The following is a 26,029-nucleotide window of genomic DNA, read 5'->3' as shown; positions in this document are numbered from 1 at the left end:
ATATCTGCAATGGAACACGGACGCACAGTGCGTTGAGTCAAGGCTAGTCGAGCAGGTACCATGTAATAAAAAAACGCCATAAATGATACGACCAAGCTGTGACGGGGTCTGTAGCGGCTTAAACAACTAGCAATCACCGCTCTGTAGCACGGAGCTCCTCTTCACTGTTTTTTTTTACCGCTAGTTAATATGAAGGAGCTTGCTACAGGTATGCTACATTCATGAGACCATTGGATGTTAATGTACGTTACTCAGCAACAGGTGAAAATAGGGGCAAGGTTGCGCGACTAAGTCAAAATGACTTGGAAGTGAAAACAGCTTTATCTCGTGTATCCATTTTATTGTTATATTTCCCCAAAATTGGCATGAATAATCATAATGGTATACATGCCCCGTATGAGTCAAAACAAAATAAAGTTAAAACTTGTTTTGAACAGTTTCTTTGCTATCTGCAGATTGATTTTAAGTAGGGGGAAAAAAAATCTATTTAAACATTAAATCAGATTTTTTTGTGAAAAAAACGGAGACTTTTTTCTTAGGCCATATCGCCCAGCCCTAGTACTGAGGCTGAGGGACGGTGAGGTTGATTATCCTCCGCAATCAGGCTAATCGACACATGTCAAGATGATCTATCTTCTCACGATGGTTATGGTTAACAGTGGTTAGAGGACTTGCTCCTGCTTGGTACATATTTTGATCCCATACTGAGTGGTTAAGTATTTGAACAGGATAAGTTATTTCTGCCAAAGCTAGAACGGAACAGTAGATAGTTTTATTGCTCATTTCATTTCATTTCATTGCACCTTCAAAAGAGGTTTAAAGAATAGAAGAAAGGATAGCAGGCTAGTAAGTTGACATTCTCTTTTTTACCAAAGCTGTAAAGCCCTACTTATGGCCCAGGTCAATTTATGCATTAAATGACAAACTCTTAAAGTCTTAACATCCAATTATAAAAATACAAGAACTTGTTACTATAATTTGCTACTGGCTATAGCTTTAATGTATTAAAACTGATATAATAAAAAAACAACTCATAATACCTAAGTTAGTAATTGGTAAAAAGCCAAACAAGGCTGCATACAACGTATAAGTGGCCCTCCTTTACTATGACTCTATTCCCCAATCATGATTCTAGCTTATGAAACTATTACCAAGGACGTGGAATCTCTGCCAATATTACTGAAAAAAATCCACAACACAGATGTGCATATTTCAACATTATGAGTGTTAATGTGTTGTTGCCTCGTTCAGATGCACCACCCAATACAGATGAAGCCAGCTGACAGTGAGAAAAACAATGGTAAGGATTTTCTAGCATTTTCATCTGTCTTCTCTTTCCATAAATAATACAGTAAACAGGACAAATAATGTTTACACTGATGCTGTTTTCGAGGCCTCTGTCTGGCAGAGCGCATCGTTTTAATATGGGCATTATATACCGTAGCATAGTGTTTTATATAGTGTTCATTTTTACAACTTTAGATGGTTTGTTTTATTTTATTTGTTTTTATTGTAAAGCATGTTTTAACAATTTTGAAAGGTGCAATAGAAATACAATTTTACTAATTACTGTATAGGCCTACGTGCTCCATGCACAGAACTATTTGTCATTTACACTTAGATTAATTCCGACACGTGTAGCTTTTTAGATACAATCAAGTAGATGGGTATAAAAAGGCATGCCATCATCGTAATGACGCATAATGGCTTATTTTGCACTGTTGGAATATGGGCAAATGGAAGTATTCGGAGGTAATGAATCTTTAGACAGCAAGAAGTCTTGCTGGCAAACGAGGACGAGTGGCTTATGAGGCGGTTCTGACTTCCTCGAGCTGTCCTGTTGGAGATCTGGGCTGTTTTAGGCCCAGCGTTACAGAGAGGAGTGGAAACACATTCTCGATGTAGCGCTAGGCGCTTTTTTACATCAACTTTAATATCGGACAATTTCTCACTGCCTGACCTTCTAAGGTTGTGGCATTAACTGCGTCTGCAGCATGCGCTCTACAGCTTTTTGGCATTAGTAATGCCCACACTGTGCCATCCAAACATTTTCTCCTCTTTTCCACCTCTCCAACAAGAACTTTAACTTCACATTGAGTGAAATTCCTTTTTTTTATTTTTCTCTCTGCTCATGTTGGTATGAATGAATATTAATCAAGGGCGTGACTATTTATGCAACTGTGGGCGTGATATGAATCCGCAATAGCTGCGCCATATTTAGAGTGGATTGTGATTTTTTTTTTTTTTTTTTTTTAAGTGAAACGTGTGTACGCACGTCAGAATATTTCCATGCGTATGCATGTCCTACGTTTCGTCCGTATGCCACTTTTGATGCATATTCGCCGCACAGTTTCATAAATGAGGCCCCAGATCTGTTGAATTGGAATTGTATGAGCTACTTCTCCATAGCTAGTGTGTTATCTACAGTAGATGGCGGTCGGCACGCCCCCAGTTTGGAGAAGCAGGTCTCTAAAATCCATTTAGCTGCTGCCCCTGTCCACAGCCATCTACTGTACCAAATAAACTAACTAATGGAGAATTAACTCATACAGCCACACTTCTAAAAATCTGAACTATCCCTTTAATGACTATAGGTTTGGGGAACAGTTGTGAAAAAGTAGGCAGATAGATGAACACTCATAATACTTAAAACTTTAGTGCGTAACTTTTGTTATAATAATGAACTCAAGCCATTGCCAAATGAGTTGATTCAAAGTTACATGTAAGTAAGACTATGTCCTCCACACAACTCTCTCTGTATTTCTCAGTATGGCTGTGTTTAGAAATTGGTGTTGTCCGCCGACTTTCACGCGCAGAAACTCGAGTAAAGATAATTTTTTTAATCCTCCGTGTCTCCTCCTTGGCTACTAGCAACTGTGTGAAGGAGGGGTGGGGGTGAAGTGCGATCACGGAAGGCTTGTGTCATGTGGATGCACTGACAGAATTGTTGTCATTACTTAAAATTCCTCAGGGGGGTGACAGAAACTACGCACTATAGGCTTACTATCCCTTTTGTTTGTGACACACTACAGGTTGTCTGCACCAGCCAGTATTTCATTGCATTGAGATAATTTCCTTGTTCAACCCACAATTGAGTAATTTACAGCCCGTATATGTGGTAATCTGAATGGGACAGAGGCTGTGGGTGGTTGTTAGACAAGTGGGAAAACATTAAGTACTATTTTTGTCTCTAGATAGGACAAATGGCTTCTGTGCATTCAGCTGTGGTTGTAGCTGAGTATGATGCAGTTCAAGGTTATCTTGTGCTGAAATTGACAAGGAATAATCTTTCTCTTTTAAAAATGTCTTTTAGTTATTGCATGTTTTTTCATTTGTTCTCCTTTAGTAGATCTGAGCTGTGTCCATACTATGGATACGTCAGAAAACATATCTTTCAAGTAGGCTTTCTTCTACATGCTGTAGTTCCATTTTCTTTTTATCTTAAGTATAATTTTTATCAATATAAAACTGGCCTTTTCAAATGTATCCACTCTAAAGAGCTGCATTATCCAAATTATCCGCTATCGTGTGGGCATGACTGTACACATATTCATACTGCTGCAAAAACAAGTAAAGTGCCTTGTTGTAAGTATAGGGTCACAATTTCACAAGTCAAGTAAAAACAGTAGTGAGGTGCCTACATGAACATTGAAGGATAACATAAGTTGCAAAAGAACATTAACATTAAACATTAAACATATGTGTATGTTGATGTTATATTTCACCATTTACCTTGACACAAAGCAGGTGTGTTTGATGTTGTGGTTTGTTGAATACAGCAGTGGAGGACAGGAAGCTGTTTATTGGAATGATCTCCAAAAAGTGTAACGAGAATGACATCCGACTGATGTTCTCACCATACGGACAGATAGAGGAGTGCCGGATACTTCGAGGCCCTGATGGACTCAGCCGTGGTAAGGCATATTCTGTTCTTACACTCACAAATGCAAGCTCTTGGGGTAATTATCGGGTCTCTATAAATTATAGTGTGTTCTAAACATACTCTAATCCTCAAGTGTCCTTGCCCAAGGACAGCAATACAGATGAATAGAGAAAGTAAAATAAATAAATAATGAGGTGTATATATAGGGCTGGATACCAAACGTCGATACTTTTATGGTATCAAAAAATTCTTTATCTTTCGGTGCCAAATTTCGGTTCCAAAAGCGTCTGAGCGCGTAAGCGCAAGCTTATCTGTCCTCTCTGCATATTGACACAGAGCAGAGCTCCGACCGACACACACACGCACACGGAGACGTGCGGACGGAGTAAACTGTCTGCAGTTTTGTTGAAGTCACGGAGAGTCACGGTTGGTTTCAAGTGTGGTTACAGTTTTTTAAAACTTCACGCAGACAGCGTTTGCTGTGATATGATATTAATGACGAGCCGAAAGCGGTCGCGGTGCTGTTGACTTACAAGCAGCCACAACGGTGGTTTCTCTGCCCTGATGACTGACTGACAGGCTGAGCTTGCAAGGCAAGGCACTTTTATTAATGTTACTCTGAGTGAGCAGTTTTACCAGAATTTTTTAATTTTGATGTTTTGATTCACAATTAAGGTGGAAAATAAAAATGTTGTGTTTAATGTATTTTTGTTGATGTTGAAATGGATTTTAAAACATATGGTATCGAAAAAAGTATTGTTAGGAATCGGTATCGAAATTGGCACCGGATCGAAAGATTATGAACGATACCCAGCCCTAGGTATATAAAACTAGAGCATTTGGAGACAAAAATTACAAGGTAAAGTGAAAGTGGTGTGATAATAGCAGCACTGTCAGGTCAAGTCTATATTAATAGTGTACACCAGACTTTTTATTTTTGGGCATTTCTCCTTTTATTGGATAGGAAAGCTGAGATGTACTGTAGATATAGAGAGGGGGAAGACATGCAGGAAAACCGTCACAGGTCGGACTTGAAACCTGGACCTTCTGCGTCGAGGAATAAACCTCTGCATATCTGCGCCCGCTCTACCAACTGAGCTAACCGGCCACGTGTACACCAGACTTGAGTGGCTATAATTGATTTGTCGTTAAATAACAATGTATCAAATGACAATGTAAAAAAACAAAACAATGTTAGAGGTCAGTCATAGTTACGAACTTTCAGAGAATTATCAGCTGAATTTGCAGCTCCCCTTAGCTTTAACAAGCTATATAGGAAAATCCAGCTCATTCTTTAATCACGATTTTAGTCAATTTTATTTACATAGCCCAATGTCATAAATCACAAATTTGCCACAATGGGCTTTACAATCTGTATAGCCTACGATACCCTCTGTCCTTTTTTACCCTTGCTCAAATTGCTTACTGCTTGCTTTAAAAAAAAAGAAAGAGAAAACAAAAGCTGTATTGTATTTATTTGCATATACCCAGAGCAAAATATCCACCTGATGACAGCCACTGGCAGCATGGAGGGAGGACAGGCCCTGTAATCTGCATGTGAGCCTACTGTGCTGCAGTAACACAGAGGACAGCCTCGGGCATGCTTGTAACTCATGGTGTGAGTGGGACCGGAGTGGGATAAAAGACTACTCTTTTTCTTGCAGATTGTCACGTTACTGAGAATACAGCTATTAAAAGGTAATATATGAAGTCAATGCTAACTCTGACAGCTGTAGGGCAGCTAACATAAACTTTAGCTGTCTCCATGAAGCTCCCAGCTAAGCTCCTATAAGTCGCAACTTAGTTAGAAACAAGAACGAGCTAACTAATGATAACATAAGCATTTTGGCTCGGTGGTTGTCGATTTTAAAGTCATGTTAAAACAATTTCCCATCCTTCTTCCGATTTTCAGTGAAAGCTCGATTTCGAGCTTTCGACCTGTCACTTCCCCTGTGCGTTATGGATCCCACGCAACTTCTAGGCAAGTCCCGCCCTATGAAGCAGCCCGATTGGTTGGGGTTAGGCATTGACCTCGAGTAGTTAGGATAGCAAACATATTTATAGTAAAATCACATTCGAATAGTAATTTCAGCTTTCGAGTAGAATTCATTTTTTTACTATTCAAATTATATTCGACTTTCAGAATTCGTTCCAACAGCACTAGTATGGGCCAGGTTTGTGTCTCAGCTGACAGCTGAGAAAAAAGAGACCAACAATAAAAAATAAAAAAGGAGTGGTAAAAGTCCACAGTATACAACAGCCTCAGGCTAATACAAGAACAAGCCCAGTTGAACAACACTGTTGGATAAAGGCACTGGGATGTTGACAAAATAGAATTTTGTGATAAGTCATGTTACATTGTTTCTCTCTTTCAGGTTGTGCATTTGTGACATTCACAGCGAGACAAATGGCCCAGTCAGCCATCAAGTCCATGCACCAGTCTCAGACCATGGAGGTGAACTTCAACTTCACACTAAAAACGATCTGTTATGTTGTAAAATTGTGACCCTGATTTCAAAACTGGTGGATTATAGTTTCTCCACTGTTGAAATATTACGAAGAAAAAGCATTCAAAGCAGCAGAGCTGAGTCTCAATTATTTGACAAGCTCTTAAGTTGCAATTTAATTATGTTTTAATCAGTATCAGTACATCAAGCTGCCACAGTACAAAACATTTCCTTTGTCCATGTTTAGGGCTGTTCATCGCCTATTGTGGTGAAGTTTGCAGACACTCAGAAGGACAAGGAGCAGAAACGCATGGCCCAACAACTGCAGCAGCAAATGCAGCAACTCAGTGCTGCTTCCATGTGGGGAAATCTCACTGGGCTCAACAGCCTGGGGCCACAGTACCTAGCAGTGAGTGTGTATGTTTATACAAAACGTAATGAGTAAACTGTTGACAAAGCAATTCCACATTTCACACTTTCCTGTCACTTCCACTTTATCATATTGTTTCTTATATCTCCTGGCTTTAGCTCTACTTACAGTTGCTGCAGCAGTCAGCCTCCACGGGTAATGCACTCAACAACTTGCACCCTGTTTCAGGTACACACTCACACTCATGCCTTAACAGACATTGTACAATATCATGCAGTCATGTTAGAATTAGATTTGAATATGTAAATATATATTGTTGACTAAATAGTCATCTCACTCGTGGCTGCTGTGTTTGGAAGAAGCTCATATCATCCCTCTGGATGCTGAGGAAGTTTTCAATGTCCGGTCTTAAACCCGTTCAGCTTCAGGAGAGACACGTCCCTATATAGTATTTCTATTTACAATCGTGCTCAGAGGAAGGGGTGGGTGGAGTATTGAACTTAACCGTGTGTGTGTCTGTCAGGTCTTAATGCCATGCAGAACCTGGCTGCTTTAGCAGCAGCTGCAACTGCCACACAGGCCACTCCTACAGGCTCCAGCGCCATGACAACATCTAGTAGCCCACTAAGTGCACTAACAAGCTCAGGTAAAATGACAACTACAGTACTGTTTTATAGGGAAGGTACAAGCAATAGGGCTTAGTGGTATGGTAATCTAGGGGTGTCACGATTATGATTTAAATCGAATTGATTGAACTGAGCTTTCGATTTAGATTATCAAAATCAAAAGCAGGATCTGCAAAGTTTTTTTCTCTCCTTTCTCTCTCCTCTCTACTTGTGCATGTCCAAGGAAAAAACAAGAGACACAGCGCAGCTTAACGGCTGGAATTATGCAGCTAAAGACACAGGCAGTGTTTCTTAATTTGGATACCTACATGTAGTAAACTGTGTACACACACTGTGTATGTACTCACTTGTGTAGTGCGTACATTTTGGCAGGGTAGTGTTTCAAATCACGAACGGCTGTAATGCACTGACAGGAAGTGACCCTTCATCTTCTTCTGTTTAACGGCAAATTGTAGCCGGGCCGAACATTACTGCCACCAATTGTCGCCCACTAAAACATATACTAGCTTGTTTTCTCACTATCTGACTGCAGTATAATAGTGATATCGAATGAAAACACATGTATAAATTACATTTGTATAGTACAGTTTTTGCCGTTCCAAAGTAACAGCTGCAGGTCCCTCGCCTGCTATATTCACAAGTTTGAAAATACGTTGGTGGTCCCGCAGCTTCTGCTCTGTAGCAAAGATGGCAACCGTTGTGTGCGAGTAGTGTCCAGCGTCCACACTCAACAGTTTGACCGCTTTGAGTGCAGCATCCAGGTACTAGTAATCCACTGCATTTGACCACACTTTGGGTCTGAACGCACCCAAAAAGAAAATCTTTCTGCTTCCCTGAAGGCAACATTTTGCCTTTCTCCCTGAGTGAGTTATGGAAACAAACAATAAAGGTAAAGCATGTGGGCTCCAACAGGTGCTTCCAATTGCGCTTCGGTAATTTTGAAAAACGCAAACTGTTGTTGTAAAGTACACTAATGCCATCTAGTGGCTCTTATTGGGGCATTGCTGTCACTGCTGAAAAAGAAAAGTTTAAATCTAATTGAATTGTGACCTTAAAACCGAAAGTCAAATCGAACCGTAAATTTTGAGAAACGTGACACCCCTAGTGAACTCCATGTGAGTCCACATAAACCTCCAAAAGATCCTACTCTCACTGTTATCTGTACAGTTATTTACCACTATATATCAACTATATAGTGTGTGTGTGTGTGTGTGTGTGTGTGTGTATATATATATATATATATATATATATATATATATATATATATATATATATATATATACGGTGTCCTTGAGTGCCGAGAAAGGCACCTTTAAATAAAATGTAGTAGTAGTATTATTATTATATAATATATAAATAAACTATTTAAAAAGCCGCCAAGATTCAACAATTACTTACACATTAATTCTCCAAACTTTACTTTCTTCAAATTGCCTATTTTATGATTTCTTTTGATAGACACACTATCATAAATTGCAAATTGTGAGGTCAAAATTAAGTGAAAATGTTGACATTGCTGAGCTCTAACACAGACTGTAGCACTGTAAAACAGCATTGTCTAATATTTTCCCAGTTGTGTTTACATTAACATTAACAGTAAATGTTCCCCAAGCAGGCTCCTCTCCCACCTCCAGCAGCAGCTCATCAGTGAACCCCATGGCTTCTCTCGGGGCCCTGCAGTCTCTGGCTGCTGGTGCTGGAGCAGGCCTCAACATGGGCTCCCTGGCAGGTACTTACCCAAAGATGGACCTGTACATTTCCACTAAGTATGTAGATAGATGTAAATCATTGTCTTAAAGATTTTCAGAGCAGACAAGGTTGTCTTGTGAATGTAATCTAATGTGCGTTGATGCTGTCAGTACAACAGCAAGAAATCATACAGAGACGAGTAGTGTTGCCTCACTCAAACGTCTATAGTTGTTTATAATTATGAAAGTAAAAGTAACCTGATAGTTAAGTTATTTTGGCTCAGATACTTAGATTTTAGGGGGAACACCACTGCTTCAGCTGAATTTGATTTGACTGTTCTTTACATTGCTGCTTAGTGGCACGGACTGTTTATTAATTTATACACTGTGAGAACTGATTTCAATATTGATGTACTAAAATTAAATCCCAGTTATTATGTATACAGTATATTAGGTTATTTTTTATTTTATTTTTTAAATTTCATGTAAAGCATCTTTGAGTATCTTGAAAAGTGCTTAATAAAGAAAGTTTATTATTGTTATTAAACTTCTTCCAGACAAAGGCTTGGTTCACCTTGTCTGTATATGAATGAACAGTGGCCCTGACAATGGCTCTTGTTACTTACTGTATTTTCCTCTGACTATTTTTATGTTTAATTGAACTTCAGTTTGAATGATAAGATTTTACCTTTTCACCCTAACTGTGATGCAGGCATGGCAGCACTGAATGGCAGCCTTGGCTCTGGAGGCCTGTCTAATGGCTCAGGAAACACCATGGAGGCACTGAGCCAGGCCTACTCAGGCATCCAGCAGTATGCTGCTGCCACCCTTCCCAGCCTGTACAACCAGAGCCTGCTCTCCCAGCAGAACGTCTCAGCTGCAGGCAGCCAAAAGGAAGGTGGGTTCTCTGGGCTGATAATTAAAAAAAAAAAAAAAAAAAAGCGATGACATGGGGCAGTAGAGATGAAATGACTGGAGCAGGAGCTGTGGCCTTTTTACTATATAACCTCTGTATGAGCATGCTTCATCAAATTGACCAAACACACAGGGAAACAAAAAACATCAATAGCTCCAGGTTAAAATCTGAGTTGGAGTTTAGAGTACTTTTCCTAATATGCCTATTTTCATATAAAGTGACCTGTTCAATAGGCTGCCATAGGCTCCCTTTGCAGATAAAAGAAATAAAGCTAACTGTGTGCAAGCATAATCTATGCTTGCGTCTTAACTTGATTTGAAGTACTGTAGTGGGCGGGTTGGTAGAGATGTGTGTTTGCTGTGTGTTGATCTCACCTTCTGCTAAGGATTCTGTCTTGTTTTAAATCTGCTGCGTCAGCCAGCGACAGTCGCAGCTCCGGTAAGATGTCACCACCTTCTTTCTAACACGGCCTCAGATAATTATGTCATCCTCCGTAACAGGAGGCTTGTCCTTGTTTGTGTGTTCATTTTAATACTCTGACTTATTTTCATGTAATAATTGATGTCTTATAAGATACTACAGAACCCTCCCCCCCCACCCCCAGTTCTGGCAGTTCTGCTGAGTGCTGAGTTCAGATAAAATACTTATTTCATGGTCATGACATCGACAAAATAAACAACAACAAGAAGAAGAGAGAAGAAAAAGAAAGTTAGAAGCAACAAAAGTTTGTCATATTCAGACAGCCAAAGCATCTGCTACCACATCTAGATGAGCTACAGACTTTTATTTATACTTGTTAAACCCATGTCAGCAAAACAACTCTTGACTATATTATAACTGTGGCTACTGAAGAACAGACCCTCCTCTTGTCAAACGTTTACCGATCCCAAGTGCACGGTTTACCAACACATAGATCAAACAATTCATTGCCTACAGTTTGATAATCTGTTGTCACAGATTTTCACATGAGCCCTGGGAGGGTTAGTTGAATTTATTGATTTGTGTGTTTCATGTTTGTATGATCAGTAAAAAGGACTAACTGATTGGCAGGTCCAGAAGGTGCCAATTTGTTCATTTACCACCTGCCCCAGGAGTTTGGAGACCAGGACCTGCTTCAGATGTTTATGCCCTTTGGAAATGTCATCTCTGCTAAAGTCTTCATTGACAAACAGACAAACCTCAGCAAGTGTTTTGGTGAGTTCACGCAAACTACTGTATACATATAGGCCTTCTTATGATCAAGAAAATATGTGAATCGGTCCCCATAACCTTCCAGTGTTGTGTTGAAACTATTGTATTTGACTCTGCTGCAGCTTAAAACATTTAAAGACTGAACAACCAGCACAAGCAACCCTCTGATAGTTTTCCTGTCCTTGAAGTTATCTTTGCCTGTCGTTGTGGCAGCACACGACAGAGATGCAAACAGTTGGGAGGTTCATTCAGATAAGGCAGCACAAAGCCAGTTGTTGGCATTTTGGTGGAAATGGGTCTTTAACATTGTGTTGACAGCCTGTTTTTCTCCCCTGCTGTGGCTCCTCTGTGTCTGTGTGACTGGTAGAAGGGTGCACGCTTTAAGTTACACTACTGGTCAAAAGATTTAGAACACCCCAATTATTCTAGTTTTTTATTGAAATTTTATCAGTTCAAGTCCAATGAATAGCTTGAAATGGTACAAAGGTAAGTGGTGAACTGCCTGAGGTTAAAAAAAAAAAAAAAAAAAAAAGGTTACCCAAAACTGAAAAATAATGTACATTTCAGAATTTTACAAAAAGGCCTTTTTCAGGGAACAAGAAAGGGGTTAACAAACGTAAAGCTGTTCTGCAGCAATGGAGGTTGATCAAGCTTTGAAAGTTGGTGCTACCAATTCCCACAGGTTTTCCAACTTGTCTGGATTACTTACAACCCCCTCTGTTTGTATACAAGTATTGTTGGAACACACTGTGGTACCATACCCTCGTGAGCATTATTTGAACAGTATTGTACTGCAGAAAGTAGTGTGTTGCCATGAAAATGGAATGGAAGAGAGACAGACCATCATAACACTTAACAATGTTGGTCTCATAGATATAGAACAATATATATGACATGTAATTCTGACTTGCCATTCCAGGATGGAAGCACTTGGCGGCCATTTTACCAGGGTTAAGTTTTAGAATTGCTTCCATTGGAATCAATGGGGAAAGAGGCTCATGTTGTCTTTATTATCCTTATATTTTTCTACCAAGACATCAATAGTGGTTTTAATTCAAAGTAATGCCTGTAAGACAACTGTGCCATTCTAGAAAGAAACAAAAAATAGAGATTTGGATGGAATTTTGATTGATATAGCTCCAAGAGAACAAGTAATTCGTTCAATTATGAAGATTGATATATATTGCCGGTAATAATTTAATTTTTTCAATTTTGCATGAACTTAATATGTAAAAACTGTCTTTGGTATTCTGAATGGCTAATATACATTAAACCATATTTTTGAATGTCAATCTCAACTATAAGACCACATTTCCCATCAACCCCGCTACTTCCTGTTTAGCGTTTGTTTTCTTACTGTCAGCTGGCCGACGTGGAGTTTGTTTAGACGATGAGCAGAGTAGTTGAAGAGCCTCACTAGCTTCAATGAGTTTTTGTTGATAAAGACTATAATGACTTCACCCGAACTGCTGATGGACTTGTCGCAATTTTCATTGCGCTAACGTTATGGAAATTATATTTACAATAGTAAAGAGACTTGCTGCTGAAGTAGGAAGTCTTTCTGGACGTTCGTCAAGACATGGATTATTAAGTTTTAATTTGCTTTACTGAAAGGAAAATCGTGTAAAGGCATGAGGTAAGCTGACAACAATAGATAATAGAATAGAATAGTTAATATATGATGACTTAAAGGGGGCTACTTTGATGAGTCAAAAATTTAGAATACATTTTGGTTTATAAATTGATTCCATGATTTCTTTTTTAACTTAAATTATTTATTTGTTCTATTCTTTCATTTCAGAGTACAATAATACATTGAACTGCATGAATTTCAATACAAACTTGGAAAAATTGGGGTGTTTTAAAACTTTTGACCAGTAGTGTATGTTAACAGGGTACCCGCGGGGTCTTAAAAGCATTGAAAAAGTCTTAAATTTGATAATCTCAAATTAAGGCCTTAAAAGCCTTGAATTTGGTATACAAAATCTTGGATTTAGTTACATAGGTCTTATATTTTTTGCCTTTCCTAGGATTAAGTTCATACCATAACAAAATTAACTGTTACTAATGTAGGCTAATTAAAAACTGACCAGAGCCCGTAGCAGGACACACCGGAGGACCGAGACGCAAAGTCAACACGCCTCTCAGACCGCTACTGGGGGATTAGCGGTTAAACTGAGCGGAGAATGTGCGGAATGTGTCGGGTGTGTCGAGCCTGGCTGGCTGCTCGGCACCTTCAGACAAAGCTCAAGATAACAGGCTAACTGCTTATTAGCTAGCCAAACACTGAGCGGCTCCATTAATCTGCTTGATGTGTCTTATAACAAACAGAGCGAGCAGCCGCCGGACTCTAACATCTGTTGATCCGTGCAGGATTTGTTTGCTGCAAGTAAACCAGGGCTCTCAAGTGTCACGCGTTGAGCGTGACAGTCACTCATTTTGGTCTTTTGTCACGCACTCCCACCACACATTGTATTTCTCACACAGAAAAACTATTTATAATATATTTAATATGCCGCAGCGTCCATAATTTTTCTTGTGCGCCGCTCTCACTATGGAACTGACAGGAATCAAGCGTGTCCCCTGCATTTCTTAGTCGAGCCTACCACTTATCAGCCAATCAAAAGAAAAAGAAAGGGGCTACACAATAGCCAATCAGAAAATGGCACGATTGTATCTGGGTAAGATTTAACGCAACAACCAATGTAAAAAAAAAAAAAAACATATAGCAGCGTACAGACACTTGCCTAAACGTTCGCTCATTCAGAGACCAGAGACCCAAACGGGGCTCTGTGTCTGTCAAACAGTCTGAGATTCACCAAGACCTAGCTAGCTAGCAAAAATGGTAAACATCAGTGTCCTTGTAAATCAGAAACAGGGCAGAGGGTCCACCAGGACAAACGGCTGATTGGTGCCTGGGTGAGGTTTGTGGCTACTAAGTGGGCTGATTTTACTGCTGCCTCTGTGACCCACTCTCTCCTCTGCCTGCTGCGCTGTGGCGCTGTGTGTGTGTGTGTGTGTGTGTGTGTGTGTGTGTGTGTGTGTGTGTGTGTGGCCGTGTGTGGCCGTGTGTGGCCGTGTGTGTGTGAGAGACAGGTTCCCGTTAATCTTATGATGGACATGTGATATTTAAACAAACGATCCGTCAACGGCAAAATAAAAGCCTCTTATTTACGAGAGCAGTCTCAGAGACCTCCGGTTTACAGCGGTGTGTCCGAGCGAGACTGTCCGAGTGACGAGCCAGCGGCCGGGGCAGGCGCTGCTGGTTGTCGCGTTACTTTATGGAGCTTCTCAACTCTGAAAACTTTGAAGCAAATTGTCAATTTAGCAACGATTTTCGCAAGACTGCCTATATTCGAAATCTAAACGTTGTCAGAAGTGAATTTAGTGATGAATAAGATGGCGAAAATGGATAAAATTGTCCTGTTGTTGACCTGTCTATCCGTGCGTTCATGGACATCGGAAAAAACGTTTTTCCGAGTGAAAACGTCACCATCCACGTAACTTCCTGTGGGAATCAGAGGTGGGAAACTCGGGCTGGATTTTGATAACCAAGTTCCCCAGTTGGTGACGCGTTGTTGACAACTGACGTTTGATGTAGGCGACTTTGGTTCACTGAACATATTTTAATGACAATAAACTGTTTATTGTGGACAAATGCCTCTGCCAATAAACATACACATACATGTTTCAAATTATTCATAAATAGGCCTATGTATAAAAAAACAACACATCCGTGTCTTTTCCTGTTCGTTGTCCTGCAGATAACACAAACAAACACCTGGCGATGTGCTGTTTGGATGCTCGTATAAGAAAACAGCTGCAAATCTTTTGTTATTGTGGCCTCCATGTTTTCACACACCTGATGCTCTAGGCTACGGCCAACCGTTGGTGGCAGTCATGCAACAAGTTGTTATGCCAAACGGCAATATAACCGAAGAAGAAGAACCACGGGGGCGGTCCCTGTTATTCAGGTGGCATGAACGTGCCATATGTACCTGCTATGGGTTGCTACTCCCTCTTATGACGTCATCACCCAGTTACTGTAAAAAACATGCTACCTTTGAATAAATGTTATTTTAACGCATTTTAAGACAGAAAAGTTTAAATATATACATATTGAGTACTTTATTTACATATTAATTGGTTGTGGTGGTTAACCTGCACTTTACACTTTAACAAAAGATGTCACTCTTGCTTGTCCTTAAAACTTTAAACGCTGAACTGAGCTGTGTGTTTTCAGTGTTAAACACAGAAATATACTGTACTTAAAGTACCAAAAGTAAAAGTGCTCATTATGCAGTGTAATATATCTTATTTTATTGGATTATATTATAATCCAATAAATTGTATTAAATGACTGATACTTTAAATACAATGTTTTATTTAATTCAAGTAGCCTAGTTGTACATAATTATTTTCTAGGGTTTAAAATTTATACAGATTTGACATTTTCCCCTCATACTTCTGTTGGAATGGGTACAAAGTTGGCATTGAATTTCATTTTAAATGGTATTAAAAAGGTCTTAAAAAGCCTTGAATTTAAGTTGGAGGATCCTGAGGGTACCCTGGTTAATAAAAAGAAGTTATTACCTTTAGTAAGCTAGTGAAGTTATTTGCTCCCAACAAGCATACATCTAATGGTTAGTTAAAGTTAGACATTTTGCTGAGGAAGGTTTGACACGTGGGTGTTACAATAGGCTAGAATATGATGGAAGTTTTACGGCCGTGTCCATCATGGGACAAAGTTTAATGCAGCCACTGATAGGGGTATCTGTAAAATACAAAACATTTGCCTAAATATACTACTGGTTCTGTGGTGTTAGCACTTCAAATCTGATGCCTGCAGTGTGCCATAGGAGCGCCAATTATCCCTTTTGGTGTGTTTGAGCCTTACCTCAGACTGATGAAGCCTCAATCTGTATTAGCATTATATTCGCTAAAGTTTTGAATGTATTATTGCACAGAACGAGGAATGTGGATTTTGTCCCCATCACTTACTGTGCTTTAACATTTCTTTAGGAAGAAGAATACTTTTCAGGGCAAGTGTGGAAAGGAGGAGTACAGCAAGCAAAACAATTTCAATTGTACATATAGGCACCTGACTATTGTTTTGAGACTGACTTGAAAAATGTTAACCCATCATTTAATACAGGAGTGAGAGTTAGGGGTGGTTATTGTCAGGAGGACTGGAGAGAATATCACGCTCTTGTGAACAGAGGTGTCAAAAGTATTCACATTCATTACTCAAGTAGAAGTATAGATACTAGGGTTTGAAAAGACTTCTGTAGAAGTTGAAGTATCAACTCAAGCTTTTTACTCAAGTAAAAGTGTAAAAGTACGGGTTTCAAAACTACTTAAAGTATAAAAATAGAGCTGTCAGCATTAACGCGTTAATCGCAACGCGATTAAGGGCCGAGCATTACGCGTACATTTTTTTTAATCGCATGCTGCCATTTATTAATTTATTTTCACTTCACTCAGCTTCACGTCGTGCCTAACACGCTACTATTTTGACCCTTTGCCGCACCGTTACTTATCAAGCTGTCATACTTCCTCCTAACACATCCTCCTGCTGCAGGTTGCAAGCATGATGGAGAAATGCAGCAGCAACACAATTCTGAATGGCGCTTTTTAAAATATCACCGAAGCAAGTCAAGCTTGAGCTACCAGCTACGAGCTAAGCATATTTTGGAGAGTGCTACTCGCCGACCTGTTATTGAAACCAAAGTGCAAACGCTTTCTCATCAACCGGTGATCACTGGACGTCAGTGAGTAATCACAATGATTTAGAAGTTACTGCACACTATATTGACTCTGGTAAGTAGGGTTGGGTACCGAAACGTGCCGACCTAAACGGTAGTAACGAGACCGAATAAGAACGAAAATGTATGTGCCTCATTTCGGTGCTTGACTTGACACTATACCTGACAGCATGTAACGTTAGCCTACCTTTAGCTAGCAGCTGGATTAAACAGGGTTATTCATTAACTCTCCCTCTTTGATGAAGTGGAAACAGATGATCAGAAATGCTGACAGCTAACGTTAAACAGTGTAAAGTGACTGTATTTCACTGTAGAGGAGTCTGCTCTGCAGTGCGGTAGCTGCCGTTGTCGGAATTAAACAACACAGTGGTGCGTTTAAAACAGGTAGCCTCATGGTGCATTCACAGTAATTGTAAAATACCCTTTTCCCATCTGGTGGTTGTTTTTGTCGTTCAACAGCAATTTACTAATGAAATAAGTTATTGTTATAGTAATTACATTATTATTAAATCTTTAATTTTGACCATGGCCTTAACAATAAACAAGTTGCTGACTGTTTAGTACCCTTATTTTTTTCTTTTTTCTTCTTTTGTTTACAGTAAATAAATAATAAACTAATACAAATCTTAAAGTCAAGTTCATAAAGTAACTTTCTTTGCATTCATTTGATTCCCAATCAAGATATACTTAATATGTACTTAAAAAAAGTTCTGAAATGCAAAATAATAGAATTTTAATCATGCGATAAAACATGCGATTAATCGCGATTAACTATATGAATATAAAAAAATCGCGATTTAAAAAATATAATCGTTTAACAGCCCTATAAATTAAAAAGTTATTTATATTATAAAAGTAATGTAAGGGGGAAAAAAATGCCATTAAGGACAAAAGTTTAGCCCGCACAGGGGCCTATAGTACACTACCCCACCTCCACAAAAAGAGGAAGCACCTTGTTCAATTGTATTTGTCTGTTCTGTATGTTCAAAAATATAAAACAATAAAAAGTTGATCTAAAAAAAAAAAAAGAGCACATGGCGACATTATAGAAAGGCTTGTGTATTGCTAAGGCCACAGGGTCGAAATTAAATGATTTATTAAAAATGTAATAACAATAACTTATAACAATTACTTATTTCAGGCTGAGTCTGTGTTTTTCAGACAACGCTAGCTACAGTCTGGTGTTGGAATCCTCTCCAGTGAAATACAGACACACTTTTACACCATTTAGCTGTCAGCATTTTAACAGTGTTTACTCCAGCTGCTAGCTAACGGTAAGCTAACGTTACCTGCTGCAGGTGTAGTGTTAACTAGCGTCCCGTGCGGCGATGTTTTAGTTCCCTCTAGCGTCCGTTTTCGGAGCATCAGAGAGAAGCGCAGTCATTTAAGTGGCACCTAATAAGGCACCGAAATCCGTGTTGCTGTTCGGTCCGGTAGATTACGGTCGTTAAGGCACCGGTGCCGTATTAGCACCGGGTCTGTACAGGTGCAGTGGATTGCGTACAAACCAATAGGGTGTCGGAATGGTATATGATTATACTTCTCATCCAACCACAATCAAATTCACTCTATCCGGATGGCGCAATTTATCTGGATAGGTTTTTTCGTGTGTTTTTTTGAATGATGACAAGCCGGAATGAAAACAAGCCAAACTAAAATAGGAGTAACGAGGCTATTTTTAAAATGTAAGGAGTAGAAAGTACAGATAATTGTGTGAAAATGTAAGGAGTAGAAGTAAAAAGTCAAGATACTCAAAATTTCTACTTAAGTAAGGTAACGAAGTATTTGTACTTTGTTACTTGACACCTCTGCTTGTGAATCATGTGGTTCTTTTTATTTGCAATTTGCAATTTACAAAAGTCTTCTATTGTCATTTAAAATGTTTGTTTTTCTCCTTTAGGCTTTGTGAGCTATGACAACCCTGTGTCATCACAGGCAGCCATCCAGTCAATGAATGGTTTCCAGATCGGAATGAAGAGGCTGAAGGTGCAGCTGAAGCGCTCAAAGAATGACAGCAAGCCTTACTGAAGGTGCTGAGGCACTGCAGACTTAGTTAAGCAGGGTGGTGTTATGGTAAGTGGAGTATGAATAACCAAGACTGGTCCACTCAGAAACTAGTCTATGCATTACAGGGTGATGTCCGCTGCGCTGCCTCTTCTGCTCATTTTAACACATGAGCTTAAAGCTACATGCCAGATTTTCCAGGCTAGACTGGGTTCTTCCTGTGTTATGTTGTGGTTTATGCACTTTGTTTTCCTTTGAACAAACAAGAAAACAGGTGTCTTTTCATTTAAGTTGAAATGTTTGCTGTGGTACATAATACACATATGAGTTAATTGTTAGGATGTGTTGCACATTGACAGTCAGGTCACATAGGTGCCAAATCCTTCATGTTCCCCTTTCCCCTCCACCACTCACACCCATCAGGCAGCAGCTGGAAAAGACATATAAGGATGACACATATGATTAGGCAGCAGAAATCATTACCAGGTTTTATTTGACATTTTCACAAACTAAATGGGTGGTTGTCCCTACTTTCGTATTAGATATCTGTATTAACTCTTGAAATGGAGCCAATGCATGTGATATACACCTAAATGAGTAGTAGGTACAGAAGCGTCTGTTGTTTACCAGGAAGAGCTCCACTTAAAACATGCACATTGCATCTAGACTATTTGTCCTCATTCTGCATTTGTAAAGTGTGTGTGTTGGTGCGAGCGTGCATGCGTGTTGTGAGGGCAGAGTCTAGATCAGCGACTGTGTGAACATCTTGGTGTTTCCACTCTGAGCTAAAGTCACTGAAGTCAGGTTTAACATCCTTGTTGCTAGAGGGAGAAATGAGTCTGCCACCGGTTTCTGAGCTACATCTAAAGATGACACATTAATGCTTGTTTAAATGGGACTTGTCTGTCTGCTGCAGCTGTTGCATGGCTTACACTTATCAAGTGGCCTCAGGTGGACGGCTGGGTATGGGTTGTGTTGTATACAAACATTGGCTGGAATTGATTTCTGTATGACATGAATATAATACGTCTGTCATTTATTGTATTTTTCTTTATGTGGAGGTTAGTAAGACATGTTTCTAATGCAGTTCAAATTGCATTAAGTATAGATATTTTTAGAGAACTAAACACAGCATGTTTCAGCTGTAAGAAGCATCAATACAAACCAAACACCACAGGCTCGTTTCACTCATCTGCCTGATGCAGATAGAATGCTTTGTATAATACATGTTATGGTTTTAGCTGGTTTTTACCTTGAATCCAAGTGTTTGGTAAAAATTCATCAACATCCCTCAGCTACTGTCCTGCTAGCTAGCGGCTAGCTGATCTCTTGACGGCTACACCACTGTCTCTCACTGAATCTCTTCTGTGATTGGACAATTCATATATGTGTCAATTGTCAAACCTGTCAGTTGCTTAGACTTGCAAGAAATCATGTTTTTTTTTATAGAACTAGATGTATATTTAAACTATTATGCCTTTTCTATTTTTATATAGGTTTTATACTTCCCCTGTGTGTTGGGGAACTATTTATTGCCTAAATTATTTATCTGAATTGAAATTATTTTGAAAGACAAATGTAAAGTCCAACAACTCCATTTGATCTCCTGATGTGTGTCCTCTCCTTGCCTGTTTTGGTGATGTGTACTACGTGTCTGTGTGGCATGGCTGTGTGTGTAGGATCCATCATAGAGACCCTCCCTGTCATACATGCCTTCATCTGAATAAATCACTCATTTTCCAAAAACACAGGGAGCATAGTTTATTCTAGAAGTCAATTTCAAAATGTGTCTGTTTGTCCTGTCTTTCTGTGTGAATAAATAGTGACTTTATGTGTTGTCCTGGGCATATTTCTAGTACTAGAACTAGTTTTAAAACTGATCCCAGGTCTAAGTCCAAAGATTGAGTCAGAGTACAACCATGTGTGATGCAGGTATGAATCTGTCACTGCTCCAGGGTCATTTACACCAAATTATGTGTAGTATTGTCCCATTCACTCACTTGTATGCCAACACTGGAAGGGTCTTGGTATGTTGTATACCAAAGCATGTTTGCTATTGCACAAAAATCAAGATTATGTATCAGGGAGTGTGGGTGGGTGTGTGGGTGGGTGTGTCTGGGTGGATGGACCGATGGTGGACCTGAAGTAAAAATGAAACAAGTGTTGTTGCTCTTAGGGGGAACTGTTTGGGTATTTGTAAATCATAGTGTGGTCTAGACCTACTCTGTCTGTAAAGAGTCCTGAGATAAGATTTTAATTACTAGTCGTAAGGTTATAATGAGTTGCGTGTAAACCATTCCTGGCTATGGCAAGCCATTTTACCATTTAATATCTAGACTGGATCAATCAAAGTTGTAGATATCATAATACACAATTTCTACTAGTAAGAATGTTATTGTGGATATCTTTCATTATTATTTGGACTAGAGAAAATATAATTTGAACTGTGACAAATGCTATTATGGATATCTAAAATGAAATTACAGATAGGAGTGTGTTTCAATTAAATGTTAAAGTGGCTTTCCATACTGGCCTGAACAGGATCTGCTGTTAATCACCACACACAGTATTATAATGGATGTTACATTGACAAATGCATCATTACATTTGTTAATGTAACCTTTGAAGTTTATGTGTTGACATCAACAAACGGCAGCCATTTGACGCCACCTTCCTGTTGGTACCTTTTATAAGTTCATGAAGATTACCTAACTAACTTTCAGTTTTTGTAGTTTTACCTAGGAACCTACCTCACTCACTCCATAGGTTATCAGATGGCCAGGGACAGTTCCTGTTTCTTCTCTGTGGGCTGGACCTTGTTTCATTTTTACTGTGGCACACTGGCTGCATGTCTTGAAAATAAGACATGTTTTAAAGGCACAAGTCAAAATATTAAAAAAAAAGAATTCTATGAAAAGACCAAAACCGACAATGTGTTAGTCTGTCTCTTAATACTCTCTGACTTCCCTACTTTGTCTGATTGTGGCTCTCAGCCCATCGGTTCTTACTGAAGATGTACATCATGAAAAAAAGGGCCCACAAACATTTAGTTTAGTTTATTTAAAATAGATCTACCATTTCCTTAAACAACTGACCACTGTAGTTTTTTATAAAAAATAAATAAATAAATAAAAACCAGGAAGAAATGTGCATTTGTCAGAGACTATTTTCAGTGGCGGATTAATCCACATTTGGTTCACTACAGTAGTGAGTATTCGTTGCAGTAAGATGGTGTGTGTGGAATTGATAAATAAAAATAAAGTATTGTGTGTGTGTTGTCATGGTGATGAAGGAATATGTCACCCAGTGCAACAGTGGGGCTCATTGATGTGTTTTATGATATGCTGTACCAGGCTACAGATACACACAATACTTGTTAGGAGGATCTGGTCATTGTTGGTTTGAATCTGCACATGGGATTTGTTTACTATAAAGTATAGAGAATATCACCAGACTTATCCTTTCATTTGTGGATAAAACAAGAGGCAAAACATCCATGTGTAAATGGAAAGTAATTCTTAACTTAAAATCATGTATACTTCAGATTTTACTGACTATTTTCAAAAGCATGATGGTGTAGTTTCAGGGATTTTACCCTTCTGTTAGGCAGCCATTGGTTTTCATTCATTTCTTGAAAACTGCTCAAATGCTGTAATCCCTCAGTTTGTACATCAGGTGTGCATTCCGCTTTGTTGTCAAAGTTGCATTTCCGTTGTGCAGTTAAGCAATGCAGACTTATCCAATCAATTTGCAATATTAGTGCAAAACTATACTGGTATGGTACTTTAAATACCTTTTTGAAAATCATTTTCCAAATCCATTGACAGTATGGAACATTTTACTTTTATACTTAGTTTTTTAATTGCATAATTCAAGTGCCAGTTAACACTTGATAATTGATAACTGGTCAGTACAACAAAGTCACAACTCCATGATTTGTGTCGAGCTGCTGTTCCAGACCTCTGTGTGCCCTGCATGTTGTCGCTGACTCTGTGCTGCTGCCATTTTATTCAAGCTGCTATATGTGTTGCTTTTGTTGTCATCCAGCTCAGTTCCTGGTAGCATGTGGCTCGTCCTCACTCTGTCCCTGACTGACTGTTGAGTGTTTAGACAGTAACACACAGATGATCATTCTTGGTTTCTCTACTCTCTCCTGTGTGTGTTCCATTGCGGTTTAACCTAGGTTTGTCTCCCTGTTGTGTTTTTCTTTTTGTTTTGTTTTCTAGATCTCTTCCTGTTTGCCCTAGCATGTTGATGTGGCATCACAGTTCATCGTCCAGTCCTTGTCTTCTGCGCTTCTCTGATGCTTCCAATTTCACCATTGACCTTATGTTTGGCATTGATTACCGAGAGATTTTGTTTTGTTGTTTCCCATACGTCCTCTGTGCTGCAACAGGAGCACTAGAAAGACTGCCCCTGAACATGTTGGAAAGTTACATTACACGTTACAGAATCTATTTTTCTAGAACTGACTTACATAACCAGTGGATTTTTGCAAAATAGGTTTGACACAAGTTTGACCTTTCCCTTAGTTTGGATCTCCTGTGTTGTGGAGCAGTCCTCCCAGTGCCCCTGTCCTCTGGTGGTGTTGTGTTTTTTGTGTGCAAGCAGCTAATCTTTCGTGTGTGTGTGTGTGTCCTGAATTAGAAACACTTTTAGTGATCACATGTTGTTAGATATTAGTAATTAGACTAGCTAAGGGTTCATCTTTGGGAGTTTCCATTTGAGTGATGTTATGAGGAGGTAACATTTATCGTCTGTGTAAAAAATCTGTTTTTACTTTAAGCCTATGGACTGACCACCGCATTCACATGATGCTGTTCTGCTCTTTTGTGTGGAGAATCAGACACACAATCCACAGAGGAGAGACTTTTGTTACAGTGTATTTAGTATGCATGATTTTTTTATATATATATATCTGCACTGAAATTCTTGGCAAAATGTGATCTCATTTGTGTTAAATTATGAATAAACTAGTGCCAGATGTTTTGCACAAATCAGCCTTTTCCCCTTTTATTGGTCAGACTAGTTGTAGAAGCAGAGGTCACTTAAATGCCTGCGCTGCCCTCTGGTGTTCCAAAACGGACATTACAGGCAACTGAAGCATCACTGCACATGACTTTTATTAACATTACTCTTGGCAGCAGGTAACGTTAGCTTACCGTTAGCTAGTACCTATCTTCAACACGGTTAAAATGCAGACAGCTATACGGTCTAACGTGTGGCTGTATTTCACTGGAAAGGAGGATTCCAACACCGGGAAGTCCAACAGTCTGCAGCTGAAGACACAGGAGACTAGCTGACCTTTAAGACACCATGGACACTGCCAGAGAAACACCACTGACGGGACGCAATGCTGCTTCCAATTGCATCTCATAAGCTTATGCTGCATTCAATGTTGTTGTAAAGTACCCTTCTGCTATCTAGTGATTCTTTTTGTTGTTTAATAGCAATTGACTGGTGAAATAAGTCATTGTTGCATTTCAAATAAATCATTTAAATTTTACCATATGGCCTTAGCAATAAGCAAGCCGTTCTTTAATGTCACTAACTGTTGTTTTGTTCTCTGTTTTAAAAGTATTGTTTTAGCACCGGTATGTCAGAAAGGAAAAAAACCAAAACAATACTAAACACTATACAAACGAAGGGTGATCACAGACCAGTATCAAACACCAGTGGCCAACTCATACTGTTTGTGTATTCATTGAATACAGGGTCCCTACAGGCTGTAGTCTGTTTGCCTGGCCAGTGGACCAACATTGTGAACAGCCATGATCCCATCCTGCTTTAGTATTTTATACTTTCTTTATTATATACTATTTACTTTACACATATAGTTAACCACAGTTTCCTATTATAAAATTTAACTGGGTTAGGATGTTTTTTTTTGTTGTTGAAAGAACTTTGTAACTTTGTACCAATATTATACATACACTACCGGTCAAAAGTTTTAGAACACCCCAATTTTTCCAGGTTTTTATTGAAATTCATGCAGTTCAATGTCTTACTGTACTCAATTTAAGTTAAAAAAGAAATCATGGAATCAATTTATAAACCAAAATGTATTCAGATTTTTTGACTCCTCAAAGTAGCCTCCTTTGGCAGATAGAACAGCTGAACACACTCGTGGCATTCTTTCTACAATGGAAATCAAATATTCTTCAGAAAGTTCTTCCCAACTCTGTTGCAGAAGTTCCCATAAATGAACCGATGAAGATGAACCGAAGATTTCAAATTTTGATTCATCAGTCCATAGCACCTTCTTCCAGTCTTCAGTAGTCCATTGACGATGTTTCTTGGCCCAGGCAAGCCTCTTTTTCTTATTGTGGCGTTTTAGCAATGGCTTTCTTGCTGCAACTTGACCTATCAAACCTGCAGCTCGAAGTCTTCTTTAGACTATTACTCATCATTAATAGAAGAAAATAAGAACAACCCAAGGTTTCTTTTCAGCATTGTAGCCATGCTGAAAGAGAGTCAGCTCTAGTGAGCCATCTATTCCTAAACTTCTGAGTAGTGATGACTTCATGAGCTTATTTAATGATAAAATTATAACAATTAGAGATAAAATCCATCACCTTTTGCCCTCAACTTCTAACGGTTCACCTTTAAACGCAGGACTGCTAGAAAGATTGACTAGATCTGACATATACTTAGACTGCTTTTATCCTATAGACCTTCAACAATTAATGTTAAAGATATCTTCAGCTAAGCCATCTACCTGTCTCTTAGACCCCATCCCAACAAGGCTACTCAAAGAAGCACTACCCGTGGTTAACACTTCATTACTAGATATGATCAATTTGTCTTTATTAACAGGTCATGTACCCAGGGGCGCAACTACCCAGTGTCATGCAACAACAATTTTGGCGCCCCCCCACAAAAAACATATAAATAAATAAGTGTGCCCCCCGTTCTGATAGGTTTACTACGTCCCCGCTGTCAGACATAGGCTAATTGTTATATTTTCCATCTCCGTCTGCACTATTTTTTCCCCAAAAAGGACACAGTGAATAGGTTGGTCAACAGAACTTCAAACCATAGTGGACATTTAGTTTTGTGTGGTCTAACTAATAGAACTCCCACCTGATGTCATCACTGGGCTCATCTCTAGCCATCGCTGACCTCATGTCTGTCTCATT

General features: G+C 39.1%; 1 protein-coding gene across 12 annotated transcripts in view; it reads left to right on the top strand.

The window, feature by feature from the left end:
* celf1 (cugbp, Elav-like family member 1) overlaps positions 1 to 24,303 on the top strand; it is a 58,457-nt gene extending 34,154 nt beyond the window's left edge. For 4 of the 12 annotated variants that reach the window (XM_028599282.1, XM_028599793.1, XM_028599712.1 and 1 more), the window contains 10 exons: positions 1,252 to 1,300; positions 3,780 to 3,914; positions 6,259 to 6,338; positions 6,578 to 6,739; positions 6,859 to 6,928; positions 7,224 to 7,346; positions 8,939 to 9,055; positions 9,727 to 9,912; positions 10,981 to 11,124; positions 18,787 to 20,728. In XM_028599282.1, coding sequence (XP_028455083.1) covers positions 1,252 to 1,300; positions 3,780 to 3,914; positions 6,259 to 6,338; positions 6,578 to 6,739; positions 6,859 to 6,928; positions 7,224 to 7,346; positions 8,939 to 9,055; positions 9,727 to 9,912; positions 10,981 to 11,124; positions 18,787 to 18,914 — 1,194 coding nt within the window. In that variant the 3' untranslated portion in view covers positions 18,915 to 20,728. Of the gene's footprint in view, positions 1 to 1,251; positions 1,301 to 3,747; positions 3,915 to 5,424; positions 5,502 to 6,258; positions 6,339 to 6,577; positions 6,740 to 6,858; positions 6,929 to 7,223; positions 7,347 to 8,938; positions 9,056 to 9,726; positions 9,913 to 10,980; positions 11,125 to 18,786; positions 20,729 to 23,116 lie in introns of those variants that run through there. The other 8 variants (XM_028599209.1, XM_028599542.1, XM_028599457.1 and 5 more) reach the window with 8 other exon arrangements.
* Positions 24,304 to 26,029: the final 1,726 nt, after the last annotated feature.

This window comes from Perca flavescens, chromosome 1 (genome assembly GCF_004354835.1).
Source record: "Perca flavescens isolate YP-PL-M2 chromosome 1, PFLA_1.0, whole genome shotgun sequence".
Lineage (NCBI taxonomy): Eukaryota > Metazoa > Chordata > Actinopteri > Perciformes > Percidae > Perca > Perca flavescens.
This window is presented reverse-complemented; position numbering and strand designations above follow the sequence as displayed.